Below are 22,819 nucleotides of genomic sequence, written 5' to 3'. Positions count from 1 at the left end.
GGGGATCGCACCTGGGACTTTCCTGATCTGTATGGTTCAGTAGCATATTGTGTAGTGAATTTATTAGTTAAAGTATCAGGGGAGCCTCTCACTGATTGTTTAAATATAACTTTGAGTTACAGTTACCTATATATTAAAAAAAGGGGGATCCTTTTCACTTGTTTTGACCCTGGACGCTACAACAACAACTTGCATTTATATAGCGCCTTTAACGTAGTAAAACGTCCCAAGACACTTCACTGCAACATTATCAGACAAAATTTGACACTGAGTCACATAAGGAGATATTAGGACAGGTGACCAAAAGCTTGGTCAAAGAGGTCGGTTTTAAGGAGCGTCTTAAAGGAGGAGAGAGAGATGGAGAAGTTTAGGAAGGGAATTTCAGACCTTAGTGCCTAGGCACGGCCGCCAATGGTGGGGTGATGAAAATCAGGGATGCCCAAGAGGCCAGAATTGGAGGAGCGCAGAGATCTCGGAGGGTTGTAGGGCTGGAGGAGGTTACAGAGAAAGGGAGGGGCGAGGCCACGGGGGGATTTGAAAACAAGAATGTCATCTTGTGACATCGCAATCTTGGACTGCTCACCAATGGACATCATTTTGCCCAGTGTTAAGTTGCTGTTCCATTTTATGAACAAACCAGTGTGCTGAAGGAGGATTCTGCAGATTTCAATAGCAGCGGGGGGCAAAGTTAAGAGGCCGACGTAAAATCCTGGAGGATTAGTAAATCTGAGTCTGTGCTTTGTGATGTTACTTAGCAGCACTCTCCCTTCCACTGCCCACAGACGTCTGTTAGCAAGCCACAGTAAGCACTACTTGCTTGTGGCTCCCCGCAGTGGCTGAGTGGGCAACTACAATGCTAGATGTAATACTGAGCCATACAGATCAGGAGGTCCAGGTTCAATTTGTGCTGGGTTAGTTGATCTCAGCTTGGGTGGAGTGGATGCTACAGTGGACCTTGGTGTCGTTAGGCTAGGAGGTGGGTGGGGGAAGGTCGGGGGGGGCGGGGAATATCATCCAGTGATCCTGCTCTTGATCGCCACCCGGTGACACCTTCTGGGATGTGCATGTGTTGGACATTGCATTGGACCAGGCTGTGATGCCTCCACAACCGAGCAGCCTCTTAATGCTCACCCTCAAGGTTCAGGCACGAAGAGTGGACATTTGGCCCGAGTATCAGAGGATGGACGGTCATTGCCTTTTGAACCGGGTGAATCGGCGCCTTCGGGAGAGATGGGGAGAAAGATGGTCAGTCTCCATTAAGTGTTGGTTTCCGGGAGTGTCTGAACACAGATTTATGCACCGCACCCGATAGTTAAAAGAAGAAGTCTGCTTTACTTTAAATAGAGACTAAAGAATCCCGCCCTTTTTGTTGGGCGAATCTGACTTCAGACAAAGCTCGTCCATTCAGCAGGACAGCGTCCCTGCCCCCGCAGGTGACCCGATTTCCCCGTTTCCATGGTGCGAGGTGTAAAACCAAACATAATAAACTAACTGCCTCACCATATTTGGCATCGTACTTGACCCTGGATAACGTTGGACTGGCAGAGTCCAACTACCAAATAACATGTCAGGCAGGCCGTAGAGAGAACTATGGCCTTGTTCCCATGGCCACATTGTTCGTACTTAAAACACTTCTCTTATTTATTGCAGCTAATAACTGATTTCCAATCGCTTCCAGGAGTCCCAGTGATCTGATCTTTTAAATTGGGCGTTTGTTCTATTATAGGAATATAGGAACTGGAGTAGGCCATTCAGCCCTTCAAGCCTGTTCCACCATTCAATTAGATCATGGCTGATCTGTATCTTAACTCCATCTATCCTCCTTGCTGCCGTAACCCTTAATACCCTTGCCTAACAAAAATCTGTCAATCTCAGTTTTGAAATTTTCAATTGACCCCCAGCCTCAACAGCTTTTTTGGGGAGAGAGTTCCAGATTTTCATTACCCTTTGTGTGAAGAAGTGTTTCCTTCATTGTGTTGAAAAAGTTCCCAAGATACAGGGGTTTTCAAGCCTTCGCTGATACAACTTTCCTCCTTTTTAAAAGGCACCGTGTGGTGCCACAAGGTTGGAGTCAGGTACTGTGTTCCCCACTGCAGAAAGCCCTGCCAACACTCACTGCCTAAGCTCATACATAAAGAACGAAAGACTTGCATTTATAAAGTGTCTTTCACAACCTCAGGACATCCCAAAGCACTTTACAGCCAATGAAGTACTTTTGAAGTGTAGCCACCCGTTGTGATGTAGGAAACATGGCAGCCAATTTACACACAGCAAGGTCCCACAAACAGTGACAATGACCAGATAATTGTTTTTTTTAGTGATACTGGTCAAGGGATAAATATTGACCAGATCACTGGGTAAAACTCACCTGTTTTTCTTCAATATGGTGTCTTGGGCTCTTTTAAGTCCACCTGAAAGGGCAGACAGGGCCTCGGTTTAATGTTGCATCTGAAAGACGGCACCTCCAACAGTGCAGCACTGGGAGTATTGGCCTAGATTATGAGCTCAAGTCTCTGGAACCCACAATCTTTCTGACTCAGAGGTGAGAGTGCTACCCACTGAAAGATCATGAAAGAAACCCAGGGGTCATTTTTTTTCGAATAATTATGTTTGATTGGGCTGCAGGCTGGGAAGATGCTTGGATGTGACTCTGGCAAAGAGTCCTGTGGCCACAGAAGGATTTCCAAAACTGCAGACAGGTCGGCTATAGTTTTAAAAAGGAAAACAACTTACTGATCCCAATCTCTCCAGTGGTTACACTAGACTCACACACTATCGAATGACCATCAAACACATACACTGATCACTGCTGTGTGTGTGTGTGTGTGTGTGTGTGTCGGGGGGGAGAGGGAAAAGGAAGAGCAGGAAATGCTGCAATTAGAATCAGACAGTTTATACCATCCTGATTACAGCCCATTTGTTCAGGATCTGTTATTAACCGGCTTTCTGGGTCATTTGAATTTAAGACTGGAGTCATCAATGGCGTCATATACCATATTGACTCATATATAAGCCTCATCAGTTTGTGTTGTGGGTGCAGCTTATAGTGAAGTTTTTTTTCCTTGAAAGGGAAATACAGTGGCTAAAGTTTGGGGTGTGGCCTAAAGGCAGGGTGACTAACTTGTGCGTCAATATAACTCATTAAATTTGCATTGTAATGTGCTGGACCCCAATTTAAAAATTATTTCCTCACGATAATGAGCAGCTAGCACCATTCATTTGCCCAGCATCCCGTGCCTCCAACAACACTGAAGAAGCTCGACCTCATCCTTGATTGTCACCCCATTCACCACCATAAACATTCACTGCCTTCACCACCGGCGTACCGTGGCTGCAGTGTGCACCATCCACAGGATGCACTGCAGCAACTCGCCAAGACTTCTTCGACAGCGCCTCCCCAACCTGTGACCTCTACCACCCGGAAGGACAAGGGCAGCAGGCACATGGGAACAACACCACCTGCACGTTCCCCTCCAAGTCACACACCATCCAGACTTGGAAATATATCGCCGTTCCTCCATCGTCGCTGGGTCAAAATCCTGAAACTCCCTTCCTAACAGCACTGTGGGAGAACCTTCACCACACGGACACACATTATCCCTCAACCAACATCACTAAAACAGATTACCTGGTCATTATCACATTGCTGTTTGTGGGACCTTGCTGTGCACAACTTGGCTGCCAAATTTCCTACATTACAACAGTGACTATATTTCATAAGTACTTATATTGGCTGTAAAATGCTTTGAGACGTCCTGAGGTTATGAAAGGCACTATATAAATACAAGTCTGTCTTTCTAAGTTTTTCTTTATTATGGCAGCATAGAGCAAGCTTTAATCTGTGTCCGGCCTGTGCTATAACAGACCTGAGAGAACTTGGTGCCGACACTGAGTGTGAAAGTGTCTCATTTTGATGGGCCGGAGACTAAGCTTAAAAAATGCACTGATCCTGAGCCATGAACCCACTCACTTAGGCACAGCTCCCAGCAAATGACTGGTTTCGCACCAAAATATCCCTGTGCAGTTTTAAACATTTCCTTTGTAAACTAAACACAGCCCAAAAAAGGTAGCGGATCATTTCATCATTAGTGAGGAAATAGAGAGAGAGAAAAGAAGTCTCTTGTTTCATAACTTCTTTTTATTCACTGTTAAATTACACTGGAAGAAAAACAGCACCACCCTTCCATCGATAGCCCACCACTCCCAGGGTGGGGCAAATGCTGAGGGAGGTCTGCACAGCACTGGCAGGGATGGTAGCAAGTTGCCTGCTACGCTAAGGGTAACGACCTGCTCGGGCACTCCATGCTCTCTGAGTCAGAAGGTTGGTGGCTTCAGGTCCCAATCTAGAGACTTGGGCACAAAATCTAGGCCGACACTCCAGTGCAACACAGAGGGAGTGCCGTACTGTCAGAGGTGCCATCTTTCCAATGAGACGTTAAACCTGTCTGCCCTCTCAGGTGGACGTAAAAGATCCCATGGCACTATTCGAAGAAGAGCAGGGGAGTCCTCCAACATCACTAAAGCAGATTATCTGGTCATTATCACATTGCTGTTTGTGGGAGCTTGCTGTGAGCAAATTGGCTGCCATGTCTCCTTGCATTACAGCAGTGACTACACTTCAAAAGTACCTAATTGGCTGTAAAATTCTTTGGGATATCCTGAGGTCATGAAAGGTGCCATATAAATGCAAGTCTTTCTTTCTTATACGAAGAAACCTAACTGCAGCCTCCAGTGCAGGGCACCAGTAAGCTAGAAAAGAGTGAAGATGGTGTGAATCAGGAAGTGGTGATTAGGCACCACCAAGCGTGAGTTTTAAGAGCCTGAATAAAGGTAGGAAAAGTTAGAGGGAGGTAAGGAGCTCCACCGTTCTGTGACCCTGGGAAAGAAACAATGTGCGATGAGACTTGATTTCAAGGTGACAATGCACGGCGGATTAAGAATGCAAAGAACAGGGTAGCTGGAGCTTAGAAGGAACAAGAGAAGAAAATCCAGGGAAGCTAGTGCAGGTGAAACTACTGCCTAATGCTTATGAAGTGGTATCAGAGCTGAAGCAACTATCACATTAACTAAGAGGCGAATCCTCAAGGAACGCATGATGCCAACATGGAATGCACAAGAGTGACCAAACCACAGAGATGGATGGAAGGATACTCTCTAATTTAGGTTATGAATCACCTGGAAATGGAACTTCTTGGAATATTACAAATTAAGCGTGTTAATGATCTCATGTGCTACAGTTTATAAAGAGAACAGGGCATGCCATTGTTCAAGATGATGTCTGTATTTCTCCATGAATGCCAGTTTCCAGGCACATTAACAGGAGAGAACTCTGGCCTATGCTTAATCTTTGGATGCTAAAATGGACAACTCACCATGATGTCCTACACACTGTACAAGTGCTCACACAGCATCTCCACAGATACAAAGAACACATACACGACTATCCCCTTGGTTAAGCCACTGAGTAGCTGAGCCATACAGACCAGAAGGTCTCAGGGTAGATCGCTGGTCTATGATAAGTTGGTCTCAGCCACCATGAAACTGGCATGCTATAGTTGGCCTTGACACCCAAGGGCCAGAGAGAGGAAAATCAACAGATCGTCCAGCTCCAGTGACTGCTACTGGAAAGTGCCTTTGTATGTCAGGTGAGTACAGAATCAGTGATGCTTCCCTTGATTAGACTGACTACACTCACTATTTCCATTGTTTCCATATACAATGCATTCACCTCCTCCATACACTCACTGTATCCATCTCCTCCATATACACTGTATCTATCTCCTCCATACACACACTGTATCAATCTCCTCTTCTCTGTACACACATTGTATCCATCTCCTCCATATACACAGCATCCATTTCCTCCATATATACTGTATGCATCTCCTACATACACACATAGCATCCATATACACACTGCGTCCATCTCCTCCATACACATTGTGTCCATCTCCTCCATACACACTGTATCCATCTCCTCCATACACACTGTATCCATCTCCTCCATACACATTGTATCCATCTCCTCCATACACACTGTATCCATCTCCTCCATACACACTGCGTCCATCTCCTCCATACTCACTGTGTCCATCTCCTCCATACACACTGTATCCATCTCCTCCATAAACTCACTGTATCCATCTCCATCATACACACTGTATCCAACTCCATCATACACACTGTGTCCATCCCATCATACACACTGTATCCATCTCCTCCATATCCACACTGTATCCATCTCTGTATCCATCTCGTCCATACACACTATATCAATCTCCTCTCCTCCATACCCACACTGTATCAATCTCCTCTTCTCCATACACACATTGTATCCATCTCCATCATACACACTGTGTCCATCTCCTCCATACACACTGTGTCCATCTCCTCCATACACACTGTGTCCATCTCCTCCATACACACTGTGTCCATCTCCTCCATACACACTGTGTCCATCTCCTCCATACACACTGTGTCCATCTCCTCCATACACACTGTGTCCATCTCCTCCATACTCACTGTGTCCATCTCCTCCATACACACTGTGTCCATCCCATCATACACATTGTATCCATCTCCTCCATACACACTGCGTCCATCTCCTCCATACACACTGTGTCCATCTCCTCCATACACACTGTGTCCATCTCCTCCATACACACTGTGTCCATCTCCTCCATACACACTGTGTCCATCCCATCATACACATTGTATCCATCTCCATCATACACACTGTATCCATCTCCTCCATACACACTGCGTCCATCTCCTCCATACACACTGTGTCCATCTCCTCCATACACACTGTATCCATCTCCTCCATACACACTGTGTCCATCTCCTCCATACACACTGTGTCCATCTCCTCCATACACACTGTGTCCATCTCCTCCATACACACTGTATCCATCTCCTCCATACACACTGTATCCATCTCCTCCATACACATTGTATCCATCTCCTCCATACACATTGTATCCATCTCCTCCATACACACTGTGTCCATCTCCTCCATACACACTGTGTCCATCTCCTCCATACACACTGTGTCCATCTCCTCCATACACACTGTGTCCATCTCCTCCATACACACTGTGTCCATCTCCTCCATACACACTGTGTCCATCTCCTCCATACACACTGTGTCCATCCCATCATACACATTGTATCCATCTCCATCATACACACTGTATCCATCTCCTCCATACACACTGCGTCCATCTCCTCCATACACACTGTGTCCATCTCCTCCATACACACTGTGTCCATCTCCTCCATACACATTGTATCCATCTCCTCCATACACATTGTATCCATCTCCTCCATACACACTGTGTCCATCTCCTCCATACACACTGTGTCCATCTCCTCCATACACACTGTGTCCATCTCCTCCATACACACTGTGTCCATCTCCTCCATACACACTGTGTCCATCTCCTCCATACACACTGTGTCCATCCCATCATACACATTGTATCCATCTCCATCATACACACTGTATCCATCTCCTCCATACACACTGTGTCCATCTCCTCCATACACACTGTGTCCATCCCATCATACACATTGTATCCATCTCCATCATACACACTGTATCCATCTCCTCCATACACACTGTGTCCATCTCCTCCATACACACTGTGTCCATCCCATCATACACATTGTATCCATCTCCATCATACACACTGTATCCATCTCCTCCATACACACTGCGTCCATCTCCTCCATACACACTGTGTCCATCTCCTCCATACACACTGCGTCCATCTCCTCCATACACACTGTGTCCATCTCCTCCATACACACTGTATCCATCTCCTCCATACACACTGTGTCCATCTCCTCCATACACACTGTGTCCATCTCCTCCATACACACTGTGTCCATCTCCTCCATACACACTGTATCCATCTCCTCCATACACATTGTATCCATCTCCTCCATACACATTGTATCCATCTCCTCCATACACACTGTGTCCATCTCCTCCATACACATTGTATCCATCTCCTCCATACACACTGCGTCCATCTCCTCCATACACACTGTGTCCATCTCCTCCATACACACTGTGTCCATCTCCTCCATACACACTGTGTCCATCCCATCATACACATTGTATCCATCTCCATCATACACATTGTATCCATCTCCTCCATACACACTGCGTCCATCTCCTCCATACACACTGTGTCCATCTCCTCCATACACACTGTGTCCATCTCCTCCATACACACTGTGTCCATCCCATCATATACACTTTATCCATCTCCTCCATACACACTGTGTCCATCTCCTCCATACACACTGTGTCCATCCCATCATACACATTGTATCCATCTCCATCATACACATTGTATCCATCTCCTCCATACACACTGCGTCCATCTCCTCCATACACACTGTGTCCATCTCCTCCATACACACTGTGTCCATCTCCTCCATACACACTGTGTCCATCTCCTCCATACACACTGTATCCATCTCCTCCATACACACTGTGTCCATCTCCTCCATACACACTGTGTCCATCTCCTCCATACACTCTGTATCCATCTCCTCCATACACACTGTGTCCATCTCCTCCATACACACTGTATCCATCTCCTCCATACACACTGTGTCCATCTCCTCCATACACACTGTGTCCATCTCCTCCATACACACTGTGTCCATCTCCTCCATACACATTGTATCCATCTCCATCATACACATTGTATCCATCTCCTCCATACACATTGTATCCATCTCCTCCATACACACTGTGTCCATCTCCTCCATACACACTGTGTCCATCTCCTCCATACACATTGTATCCATCTCCATCATACACATTGTATCCATCTCCTCCATACACACTGTGTCCATCTCCTCCATACACACTGTGTCCATCTCCTCCATACACACTGTGTCCATCTCCTCCATACACATTGTATCCATCTCCATCATACACATTGTATCCATCTCCTCCATACACACTGTGTCCATCTCCTCCATACACACTGTGTCCATCTCCTCCATACACATTGTATCCATCTCCATCATACACATTGTATCCATCTCCTCCATACACATTGTATCCATCTCCTCCATACACACTGTGTCCATCTCCTCCATACACACTGTGTCCATCTCCTCCATACACACTGTGTCCATCTCCTCCATACACATTGTATCCATCTCCATCATACACATTGTATCCATCTCCTCCATACACACTGTGTCCATCTCCTCCATACACACACTATATCCATCTCCTCCATACACACTGTATCCATCTCCTCCATACACACACTATATCCATCTCCTCCATACACACTGTATCCATCTCCTTCATACACACTGTATCCATCTCCATCATATACACTTTATCCATCTCCTCCATACACACACTGAATCCATCTCATGTAGGCCAGACAGGGTAAGGACAACGGGCCTCCTTCCCTAAAGGACAGGAGGGCACCAGTTGGAGTTTTTACCACAATCCGAGAGCTTCATGGTCACCTATATTGGTTTTTACAATTTTTTAAAAAACTTAATTCAAATTCTCACGGGCTGATTTGAACTCAATACCCTGCCTGCACCCATCTGTCCAGTTTACTGTTGATTTCTCCACACTGGCTTCTGAAGTCAGAACCCGTGTAAATACTTGAGATGGCGCCGTTTAGGACCACACCAAAAGGTCGGAGTTAGCAATTGCAATATTAGTGGATTTAGAACTTATATTTTGAAAGACGAATGTGCTACGAGGCGATCAACTCTGAGGGATAGCGGGGATAGTTGTTTAAAAATGCCTACAATGGTGAAAAATACACGGACCTGTTGACCACTGCCCTGGTTAGACAGACAGGTGTACCTGTGAGATACCTTCACTCAAAGCCTGGAGATCCTATCTGCTTTCTGGACACGCGGATTAGAAATTAAATTAAACAAATTAAATTTCCCAGGCGCCAGTTAAGTTTTGTTAGATCTCAAACTGAACCAGCCTTCCAAATGCAAAGACAGGTAGATGGGACGTGAGTGGATTTAATGCATTAAAGTACAAATGAAGTTCAGAGGAGCAACGCACAGAGTTGTGTGTGTGAAGGACGGATATTAACGGGGGCTGGAACCAGTGTCTGGAACCGAACAGGGCTGGAACCCCGGGATGGTCAGTCTGGCGCTGGAACCCCGGGGATGGTCAGTCTGGCGCTGGAACCCCGGGATGGTCAGTCTGGCGCTGGAACCCGGGGATGGTCAGTCTGGCGCTGGAACCCCGGGCTGGTCAGTCTGGCGCTGGAACCCGGGGATGGTCAGTCTGGCGCTGGAACCCGGGGATGGTCAATCTGGCGCTGGAACCCCGGGCTGGTCAGTCTGGCGCTGGAACCCGGGGATGGTCAGTCTGGCGCTGGAACCCGGGGATGGTCAATCTGGCGCTGGAACCCGGGGATGGTCAGTCTGGGGCTGGAACCCGGGGATGGTCAGTCTGGGGCTGGAACCCGGGGATGGTCAGTCTGGGGCTGGAACCCAGGGATGGTCAGTCTGGGGCTGGAACCCAGGGATGGTCAGTCTGGCGCTGGAACCCCGGACTGGTCAGTCTGGCGCTGGAACCCCGGGATGGTCAATCTGGCGCTGGAACCCCGGGATGGTCAATCTGGCGCTGGAACCCCGGGATGGTCAATCTGGGGCTGGAACCCAGGGATGGTCAGTCTGGCGCTGGAACCCCGGGATGGTCAATCTGGCGCTGGAACCCCGGGATGGTCAATCTGGGGCTGGAACCCAGGGATGGTCAGTCTGGCGCTGGAACCCCGGACTGGTCAGTCTGGCGCTGGAACCCGGGGATGGTCAGTCTGGCGCTGGAACCCCGGACTGGTCAGTCTGGCGCTGGAACCCGGGGATGGTCAGTCTGGCGCTGGAACCTCTGACTGGTCAGTCTGGTGCTGGAACCTCGGACTGGTCAGTCTGGCACTGGAACCTCGGACTGGTCAGTCTGGCGCTGGAACCCCGGACTGGTCAGTCTCTCGGCTGGTCCCCGGGACGGTCACTCTCCCGGCTGGTTGGTCGGACTCTGCTCTTGGGGGCTGTGAGTGGTCGGAAGGGGCGCTGCTGCATCAGGATTGAGAGCGGGGAACGGTGACACTAACAGGCCGGGCGGGGAGAAGGAGCTCAGTCGCTGCACTGGAACAGGGGCATTTCTGTCCCTTTACACCGAGCTGGAGGAGGGGGGGGGGGGGAGGGATCCCAGTAATATTGGGATTAAAGAATGAATAGACGATTGGAACAGATTTAGACCCGGATTAAACATCATTGCCCGAAATAGCCGTGAGGGCGACCAATATCTGTTACAACAGACTGGTATCTCTGTGTGAAACTAACCTCACCGAGCCCCCGCTCCCCGACACACCGAGCCCCCGCTCCCCGACACACCGAGCCCCCGCTCCCCGACACACCGAGCCCCCGATAGCTCGTTCGGTACCGCGGTGCTCCGGTTCGATGAAAGAGCCACGGACACGGAAAGAATGTGAGATGTTCTTACTCATAACTTCCATCTCCCAACTCACCAACTGTACGTGATAGTGAAGTGAAGAACAGAACAGAGAGACAGAGTGAGAGACTGACGGACAGATAGAGACAGGGAGAGAGAGAGAGACAGACACAGAAAGAGAGACAGTGAGAGAGAAAGACATACAGAGTCAGAGAGAGAGTCAGACAGATTGTGAGAGGCAGAGAGAGAGAAACACAGACAGTGAGAGACGGAGAGGCAGTCAGAAAGATAGCGAGAGAAACAGGCTGATTGACAGAGACGAGAGACAGACAGATGGGCAGAGACACACAGAAAGAGAGATGGAGACAGGGAGAGACAGACAGTGAGAGAGAGAGTGAAAGAGAGTGAGAGTGAGTCAGAGAGAGCGAGACAGAGACACACACAGAGTCAGAGAGTGAGACAGAGACAGACAGAGAGAGGGGGCCGGGAGCCAGTCTCTTAGTTTTCCAACCCATTTATTCCCAAAATAAAATTCTGCGAAATTGGATTTTTTTTTCCTCATAAGAGGGAAACGTTGCCTTGTGCCGCCGGCCCATTCCTCCTCCTCCCTTCTTCAAGTCGCTTCTACCTGTAGCAGGAAACCAAGTCCCGCTCCCCTCTCCCGGGCTCGCCCGTGAAACAGTTACAAACACCGCCGACACGGACCGAGCTGTCCAGAAACGCATCTTGTTGTTTTGGATTTGAAGAGTCGGGGTAACCGCCCGTCTGATTTCTTTCCTATTCTGTTTTCTCTCTTTAAAAAACGCTTTTTATTTAATCCAGATGTGTTCTTAACACCCGCCAAATTCCACATCTGCCGCTTCTCTTTCTAGAGGTCGGCAGGGAGGGAACAGAAACGCTTTTATAGTAATGAAAAAAATTATAATGTGGTAATTTGTATAAACTCCTAATAAACACCTGATACCAGAATCCTGTGAAGTAGCGAATAGGAGACATTAAATGGTACAGAAGGAGAATTATTAAACATTAAATCCTTTCCCTGTTTGCAGGAACTCCTTTCAGTCGTGGAAAGTTTTTTTTTTGGGGGGGGGGGAGGAGGAGGAAATCATTCCTTACCGTTCTGTCCAACGCCAAGTTTGAAAAAGCAACAGCAAGTGATCCAAAGGAGCACGGTGGAGCCCATTTCCCCGAACATCTCCTGTCCTCGCCTCCCTCGCAAGCTCCTGTTTCCCCGGAGGGGCAGTTGTTTGTTTTGTAAATTCCACTTCTGATCTCTCCTGGTATAATTTTGTCCCGTTATGTTCCGTGCGCTCCCGGGCTGTCTCCTTGTCCCACTGTGCTGAGGTGAGCGATTTATCTCTCTCACACGCTTCTCTCTCCTCCTGCCTCTCGTCTTTTCTTTCCAGGCTACAATTTCTCTCTCTCTTCAAAAACAATTACAGAACGAAAAATGTGTCCTCTTGTCTTTAAGCCTGGGATGGTGTCACTTCCTCTCTGATAGCCGGTTTGAAGGTTTCCTGTCTCTCTCTCTCTCCCTGTTACATCCTTGGGGATGATCTAACACCAAATAAAACGCAGTCCAAACAACAAGGAAACACTCCCAAAGCTCTCAATAACAGAGAGAGACACAGAGAGACCCTACAAGTGGGGCTGGGTCGACAGTGCTACTGAAATTGACTGCACCTTTATAAATACAGAGTCCTCAGGAAACAACTCGCTCTCATCCACACAAACCTCCTTAAAACTCAGCTCTCAAGTACCAAAATAGACTCGGATTTCACAAGTTGAGAGAGTGAGAGAGAGTTCTCCCCTGAAAAGTGCGGTGCCCCACTTTTGTATTTCTTGGGGAGCGTTAACAGATCTATCGCATCTGCTCTCCTGCTCCTCTAAGCGCTCTCTCTCTCTCTCTCTTGCCTCTTCCCTTCCTTCCCTCGGACTGTTCTGCACGCATGGGGATGGCGAAAGCATAAAAAAAAACGGGGACTATCGCATTACACGCACACGCCCTCCCAGAGCCGCGATTAAAGCGAGCCCGACTATTACCGAGCAGAAAAATACGCTCCGGGTCACACACACCCACACCCACAATAAGAATCGTCACCCCTACACTTAAAAAAACCTGACCAAAATCTTCTAATAAAGTGGGTTTTTTCTGCCTTTAGCAAAGGATTCAGACCGCGAGGACTCACGTTTTTTGTGCAACAATTTGAATTTATTTTGTGTGTTTGCAGGTATTTGTTGTGCTTTTTTTTTGCAATAACACGCTCCCATTATCAGTAATAAAGTGACATAAAAGTTATTTGATTCCACACGGCAGGGGAGACGCAACAGACCGATCTCAGGAATCGGCCAATTTACACAGCAATTTCCATCATGTTCAGCGGCGAATCAAGATTCCTTTTTCTTTTCACAGGGGCTTTTGTAGCACAACGAGAGAAACTCGGATTGTAAAATGTGTTTCCGTTCAAATATATCAATAATTTAGGGATTAAAACACTTCGCGATCAAGTTAGTAGAAAAAGCTCTAAGTAAAAGGCAAACGCTGTACACTCACACACTACATACATATATGTATACATTCTCTATCTCTATATATATTTTCTCTCACTATATATTTTTCTCTATATATACGCACACACATCTCTCACTATATATATATACATACACATTTTAACTATATAAATACACATTCACGCTCTCACTATATATACACATTATATATACGCACATTCTTGCTATATGTACACACATTCTCTCGCTCGCTATAGGTATATATACACACATTCTCACTATATATACACATTCTTCGTATATATACATATTCTCTCTATATATTCTCTTGCTATATATACATTCTCTCACTATATACACACATTCTCTTATGATATACACACATTCTCACTATATATACTCTCACCATATACATACAAATATTCTCACTATACATACATACACATGCTCTCACTATGTATATGTACATTCTCAGACTAGTATAAATGCATTTAAGTGGAAGCTAGATAAACACATGAGGGAGAAAGGAATAGAAGGAAATGCTGATAGGGTTAGATGAAGAGGAGTGGGAGGAGACTCGTGTGGAGCATAAACACCAGCATGGACCAGTTGGGCCGAATGGCCAGTTTCTGTGCTGTACATTCTATGTAATATACATTCTCTCTCACTATATATATACATTCTTTATGTATACAAACATTCTCCCTCTCCCGCTATATATAAAAATACATTCTCACTATATATATATATATATATTCTCTCGTTATATATCTATATACATACAGATTCCCTCTCTCGCAGCATTATATATATCACAGAGAGAGGGGGCTATGCAATGCTGTACTGCCGTGCAACTGATGAAAGCGATCCTTATGCCGTGACATATGTAATCCGTGAGAAAAGGACGTCGCCGCGAACTGTATTCCTCACCAGAGTCACCCGCTAGAAACCGTGAAGCAAATCCCCAGTCAATGGTCCTGCGCGGATCAATTGGTCTGCGTTTCTCGAAATGCCCATTTGTTTATATTTTTGGGGATGGGAAGAGAGAGCGCGAAGAGTTAAAACAGAGAAACCGGCGCGTTGTGTGGCCTCGTGGATTTTTATTTTTTTTAAAAACATACACTGGGTCCCACCTTCTCCAGGGACAGTCCGGGAGCTACTAACTGGCGGGGCTCTCTTTCCGGCTCTCTCCTGGGCGGCGCTGGGAGGCAGATGGACCATGGGAGGCATCACACTATCCATCTCACGGTCGCAGTTACTGCGCAAACCGACCTGTTTAATGCAAACCCCAAGTCGATGTGTTTAAATAATTCCGGGTGGCACGTTCTGCCGTCGTGATGTTTTATTTGAACTCAATATTGCCAATATTAGTAGTGGCCTATGGACAGTGTGATATTCTCGCCCACATCTAAATCTCTCAGTGATGTAATCTCGCACTACACGGTAAACTGACCGAGGCCTGGAGCTGCTGGGGGTCTTAAAGGGACGTTCACCTGTAAATGGGGAATTTAAATAAAAACACAAAGATTTGCAAATGTACTGGTGCTCTGTAAATGGGTAGCCCATAATAACAAACGGAGATGTAAACTGTAGTTATACCCACCGATTTGGTACTGGATTTAATGCAAAACAGTTGTACACCTAGAATTAAACGGACAGTTTACCGTGATATACCTGGATTATAACACAGTGATATACCTGGACTATTTCACCGTGATTTACCTGGACTATAACACAGTGATTTACCTGGACTATAACACTGTGATATACCTGGACTATAACACCGTGATTTACCTGGACTATAACACAGTGATATACCTGGACTATAACACAGTGATTTACCTGGACTATAACACAGTGATTTACCTGGACTATAACACTGTGATATACCTGGACTATAACACCGTGATTTACCTGGACTATAACACTGTGATTTACCTGGACTATAACACAGTGATTTACCTGGACTATAACACAGTGATTTACCTGGACTATAACACAGTGATTTATCTGGACTATAACACCGTGATTTACCTGGACTATAACACCGTGATTTACCTGGACTATAACACAGTGATTTACCTGGACTATAACACAGTGATTTACCTGGACTATAACACCGTGATTTACCTGGACTATAACACCGTGATTTACCTGGACTATTACACAGTAATTTACCTGGACTATAACACAGTGATTTACCTGGACTATAACACCGTGATATACCTGGACTATAACACAGTGATTTACCTGGACTATAACACTGTGATATACCTGGACTATAACACCATGATTTACCTGGAGTATAACACCGTGATATACCTGGACTATAACACAGTGATTTACCTGGACTATAACACTGTGATATACCTGGACTATAACACAGTGATTTACCTGGACTATAACACTGTGATATACCTGGACTATAACACAGTGATTTACCTGGACTATAACACTGTGATATACCTGGACTATAACACAGTGATTTACCTGGACTATTTCACCGTGATATACCTGGACTATTTCACCGTGATATACCTGGACTATTTCACCGTGATTTACCTGGACTATAACACCGTGATATACCTGGACTATAACACCGTGATTTACCTGGACTATTTCACCGTGATTTACCTGGACTATAACACCGTGATATACCTGGACTATAACACCGTGATATACCTGGACTATAACACCGTGATTTACCTGGACTATAACACCGTGATTTACCTGGACTATAACACAGTGATTTACCTGAACTATTAAACCGTGATATACCTGAACTATTACACCGTGATTTACCTGGACTATAACACCGTGATTTACCTGGACTATAACACAGTGATTTACCTGAACTATTAAACCGTGATATACCTGAACTATTACACCGTGATATACCTGAACTATTACACCGTGATTTACCTGGACTATAACACCGTGATATACCTGGACTATTACACCGTGATTTACCTGGACTATAACACAGTGATTTACCTGAACTATTAAACCGTGATATACCTGAACTATTACACCGTGATTTACCTGGACTATTAAACCATGATATACCTGGACTATTACACAGTGATTTACCTGGACTATAACATAGTGATTTACCTGGACTATTAAACCGTGATATACCTGGACTATAACACCATGATTTACCTGGACTATAACACTGTGATATACCTGAACTATTAAACCGTGATATACCTGAACTATTACACCGTGATTTAACTGGACTATTACACCGTGATTTACCTGGACTATAACACCGTGATTTACCTGGACTATAACACAGTGATTTACCTGAACTATTAAACCGTGATATACCTGAACTATTACACCGTGATTTACCTGGACTATTAAACCATGATATACCTGGACTATTACACAGTGATTTACCTGGACTATAACATAGTGATTTACCTGGACTATTAAACCGTGATATACCTGGACTATAACACCGTGATTTACCTGGACTATTTCACCGTGATATACCTGGACTATAACATAGTGATTTACCTGGACTATAACACAGTGATATACCTGGACTATAACACTGTGATATACCTGGACTATAACACCGTGATTTACCTGGACTATAACACTGTGATATACCTGCGCTATAACACCGTGATTTACCTGGACTATTACACAGTGATTTACCTGGACTATAACACCGTGATATACCTGGACTATAACACCGTGATTTACCTGGACTATAACACCGTGATTTACCTGGACTATTAAACCGTGATATACCCGGACTATTACACCGTGATTTACCTGGACTATAACACAGTGATTTACCTGGACTATTACACCGTGATTTACCTGGACTATTACACCGTGATATACATGGACTATAACACAGTGATATACCTGGACTATAACACCGTGATTTACCTGGACTATTACACAGTGATTTACCTGGACTATAACACCGTGATATACCTGGACTATAACACCGTGATTTACCTGGACTATAACACCGTGATATACCTGGACTATTACACAGTGATTTACCTGGAGTATAACACCGTGATATACCTGGACCATAACACCGTGATTTACCTGGACTACAACACAGTGATATACCTGGACTATTACACCGTGATTTACCTGGACTATAACATAGTGATTCACCTGGACTATTACACCGTGATATGCCTGCACTATTACACCGTGATATAACTGGACTATAACAGAGTGATTTACCTGGACTATAACACAGTGATATACCTGGACTATTTCACCATGATATACCTGGACTATAACACAATGATTTACCTGGACTATTTCACTGTGATATACCTGGACTATAACACAGTGATAGAATCATAGAATCATAGAAGTTTACAACATGGAAACAGGCCCTTTGGCCCAACATGTCCATGTCGCCCAGTTTATACCACTAAGCTAGTCCCAATTGCCTGCACTTGGCCCATATCCCTCGATACCCATCTTACCCATGTAACTGTCCAAATGCTTTTTAAAAGACAAAATTGTACCCGCCTCTACTACTGCCTCTGGCAGCTCATTCCAGACACTCACCACCCTTTGAGTGAAAAAATTGCCCCTCTGGACCCTTTTGTATCTCTCCCCTCTCACCTTAAATCTATGTCCCCTCGTTATGGACTCCCCTACCTTTGGGAAAAGATTTTGACTATCTACCTTATCTATGTCCCTCATTATTTTATAGACTTCTATAAGATCACCCCGAAACCTCCTACTCTCCAGGGAAAAAAGTCTCAGCCTATCCAACCTCTCCCTATAAGTCAAACCATCAAGTCCCGGTAGCATCCTAGTAAATCTTTTCTGCACTCTTTCCAGTTTAATAATATCCTTTCTATAATAGGGTGATCCGAACTGTACACAGTATTCCAAGTGTGGCCTAACTAATGTCTTGTACAACTTCAACAAGACATCCCAACTCCTGTATTCAATGTTCTGACCAATGAAACCAAGCATGCTGAATGCCTTCTTCACCACCCTATCCACCTGTGACTCCACTTTCAAGGAGCTATGAACCTGTACTCCTAGATCTCTTTGTTCTATAACTCTCCCCAACGCCCTACCATTAACGGAGTAGGGCCTGGCTCGATTTGATCTACCAAAATGAATCACCTCACATTTATCTAAATTAAACTCCATCTGCCATTCATCGGCCCACTGGCCCAATTTATCAAGATCCCGTTGCAATCCTAGATAACCTTCTTCACTGTCCACAATGCCACCAATCTTGGTGTCATCTGCAAACTTACTAACCATGCCTCCTAAATTCTCATCCAAATCATTAATATAAATAACAAATAACAGCGGACCCAGCACCGATCCCTGAGGCACACCTCTGGTCACAGGCCTCCAGTTTGAAAAACAACCCTCTACAACCACCCTCTGTCTTCTGCCGTCAATCCAATTTTGTATCCAATTTGCTACCTCACCTTGGATCCCGTGAGATCTAACCTTATGTAACAACCTACCATGCGGTACCTTGTCAAAGGCTTTGCTAAAGTCCATGTAGACCACGTCTACTGCACAGCCCTCATCTATCTTCTTGGTTACCCCTTCAAAAAACTCAATCAAATTTGTGAGACATGATTTTCCTCTCACAAAACCATGCTGACTGTTCCTAATTTGTCCCTGCCTCTCCAAATGCCTGTAGATCCTGTCTCTCAGAATACCCTCTAACAACTTACCCACTACAGATGTCAGGCTCACCGGTCTGTAGTTCCCAGGCTTTTCCCTGCCACCCTTCTTAAACAAAGGCACAACATTTGCTACCCTCCAATCTTCAGGCACCTCACCTGTAGCTGTCGATGATTCAAATACCTCTGCTAGGGGACCCGCAATTTCCTCCCTAACCTCCCATAATGTACTGGGATACATTTCATCAGGTCCCGGAGATTTATCTACCTTGATGCGCGTTAAGACTTCCAGCACCTCCCTCTCTGTAATATGTACACTCCTCAAGACATCACTATTTATTTCCCCAAGTTCCCTAACATCCATGCCTTTCTCAACCGTAAATACCGATGCGAAATAGTCATTTAGGATCTCACCCATCTCTAGTGGTTCCGCACATAGATGACCTTGTTGATCCTTAAGTGGCCCTACTCGCTCCCTAGTTACTCTTTTGCCCTTTATGTATTTGTAGAAGCTCTTTGGATTCACCTTTGCCTTATCTGCCAAAGCAATCTCATATCCCCTTTTTGCCCTCCTGATTTCTCTCTTAACTCTACTCCGGCAATCTCTATACTCTTCAAGGGATCCACTTGATCCCAGCTGCCTATGCATGTCATATGCCTCCTTCTTCTTTCTGACTAGGGCCTCAATCTCCCGAGTCATCCAAGGTTCCCTACTTCTACCAGCCTTGCCCTTCACTTTATAAGGAATGTGCTTACCCTGAACCCTGGTTAACACACCTTTGAAGGCCTCCCACTTACCAGACGTCCCTTTGCCTGCCAACAGACTCTCACAATCAACTTCTGAAAGTTCCTGTCTAATACCATCAAAATTGGCCTTTCCCCAATTTAGAATTTTAACTTCTGGGCCAGACCTATCCTTCTCCATAGCTATCCTAATGGAATTATGATCACTGGTCCCAAAGTGATCCCTCACTTACACTTCTGTCACCTGCCCTTCCTTATTTCCCAAGAGGAGGTCAAGTTTTACCCCCTCTCTAGTCGGGCCATCCACATACTGAATGAGAAATTCCTCCTGAATACACTCAACAAATTTCTCTCCATGCAAGCCCCTAATGCTATGGCTGTCCCAGTCAATGTTGGGAAAGTTAAAGTCCCCGACTATTACCACCCTATTTTTCTTGCAGCTGTCTGTAATCTCCTTACATATTTGCTCCTCAATTTCCCGTTGACTATTTGGGGGTCTGTAGTACAATCCTATCAACGTGATCTCTCCCTTCTTATTTTTCAGTTCTACCCATATAGACTCAGTGGGCGAACCCTCGGATATATCCTCTCTCACTACTGCCGTGATGTTCTCCCTAATCAAGAACGCAACTCCTCCTCCTCTCTTACCTCCTGCTCTATCTTTCCTATAGCATCTGTACCCTGGAACATTGAGCTGCCAGTCCTGCCCCTCCCTTAGCCATGTTTCAGTAATAGCTATAACATCCCAGTCCCATGTGCCCATCCATGCCCTGAGTTCATCTGCCTTGCCCATCAGACTTCTTGCATTGAAATAAATGCAGTTTAATCTAGACTTCCCTTGGTCTTTGCCCTGCTTTCTCAGACCATCTGTCCGGTCATGTTTTGTACACTCTCCCTTACTGCCTTTTGTTTCTGTCACCACTTTACTTCCCACTGCATTGGTTCCCATCCCCCTGCCACTTTAGTTTAAACCCTCCCCAACAGCACTAGCAAACACTCCCCCTCGGACATTGGTTCCAGTCCTGCCCAGATGCAGACCATCCAATTTGTATTGGTCCCACCTCCCCCAGAACCGGTTCCAATGTCCCAGGAATTTGAATCCCTCCCTCTTGCACCATCTCTCAAGCCACGTATTCATCCTAGCTATCCTGTCATTCCTACTCTGACTAGCCCGTGGCACTGGTAGCAATCCTGAGATTACTACCTTTGAGGTCCTACTTTTTAGTTTAACTCCTAACTCCCTAAATTCAGCTTTTAGGACCTCATCCTGTTTTTTACCTATATCGTTGGTACCTATATGCACCACGACAACTGGCTGTTCACCCTCCCCCTCCAGAATGTTCTGCAGCCGCTCCGAGACATCCCTGACCCTTGCACCAGGGAGGCAACATACCATCCTGGAGTCTCGGTTGCGTCCGCAGAAATATACAGTGATATACCTGGACTATAACACCGTGATATACCTGGACTATTTCACCGTGATATACCTGGACTATAACATAGTGATTTACCTGGACTATTTCACCGTGATATACCTGGACTATAACACCGTGATATACCTGGACTATAACACCGTGATATACCTGGACTATAACACAGTGATATACCTGGACTATAACACAGTGATATACCTGGACTATAACACCGTGATATACCTGGACTATTTCACCATGATATACCTGGACTATAACACAGTGATTTACCTGGACTATAACACCGTGATATACCTGGACTATTTCACCGTGATATACCTGGACTATAACACAGTGATTTACCTGGACTATAACACCATGATATACCTGGACTATTAAACCATGATATACCTGGACTATAACACCGTGATATACCTGGACTATAACACCGTGATATACCTGGACTATTACACCGTGATATACCTGGACTATAACACCGTGATATACCTGGACTATTACACCGTGATATACCTGGACTATAACACCGTGATATACCTGGACTATAACACCGTGATATACCTGGAATGGAGGCTCCTACATTGCTTCACTCCAGAGGTCAGATAAGAAAGAACAATGGCCATAATGGATCCACCTTTCCCCTTCAGTTTTTGCCCGTTTTAAGGGCACTAACTTGCTGAGGTGTATCTCCTTTTCTATTCTCTCCCCCACCCCGTATCCTTTCCTGAAGTCAATGATTGGCGCTGGGGCAGTACAGGCTCTACCCTACTTGTCGCTACCACACCCAGGGTGGCCATTCTCTCCATGTGTGAGAAGGGCACTGGACCATGGGGAGGCATTACAGTCAGGTCCCATCCTGCCCTCACTCGGTGTGTACACAGGCATGTCCTTCAGCATCCAATGGATATGGGTAGGGAAGCGGAAATCCTATCCCCACCCCCCTCTCCTCCACTGCCTGGGGTATCTACGGCCACTTGTAGCTCCTCTACTCATGCCTGATCGTCCTTTACTAATGG

The 22,819-nt window shown here is 45.6% G+C and overlaps 1 protein-coding gene across 3 annotated transcripts in view; it reads right to left on the bottom strand.

Annotated features, from left to right (window-relative positions):
* LOC137323948 (neuropilin-2-like) overlaps positions 1-13,449 on the bottom strand; it is a 124,564-nt gene extending 111,115 nt beyond the window's left edge. For 2 of the 3 annotated variants that reach the window (XR_010963475.1, XM_067988094.1), the window contains exon 1: positions 12,587-13,449. Coding sequence is in view for 2 of the 3 variants with exons in the window: in XM_067988094.1 (XP_067844195.1) it covers positions 12,587-12,665 (79 nt within the window). In the remaining variant the exon portion in view is untranslated. The remainder of the gene's footprint in view (positions 1-12,586) is intronic. The other variant, XM_067988093.1, reaches the window with a different exon arrangement.
* Positions 13,450-22,819: the final 9,370 nt, after the last annotated feature.

This window comes from Heptranchias perlo, chromosome 7 (assembly GCF_035084215.1).
Source record: "Heptranchias perlo isolate sHepPer1 chromosome 7, sHepPer1.hap1, whole genome shotgun sequence".
In the NCBI taxonomy this organism is placed as follows: domain Eukaryota; kingdom Metazoa; phylum Chordata; class Chondrichthyes; order Hexanchiformes; family Hexanchidae; genus Heptranchias; species Heptranchias perlo.
This window is presented reverse-complemented; position numbering and strand designations above follow the sequence as displayed.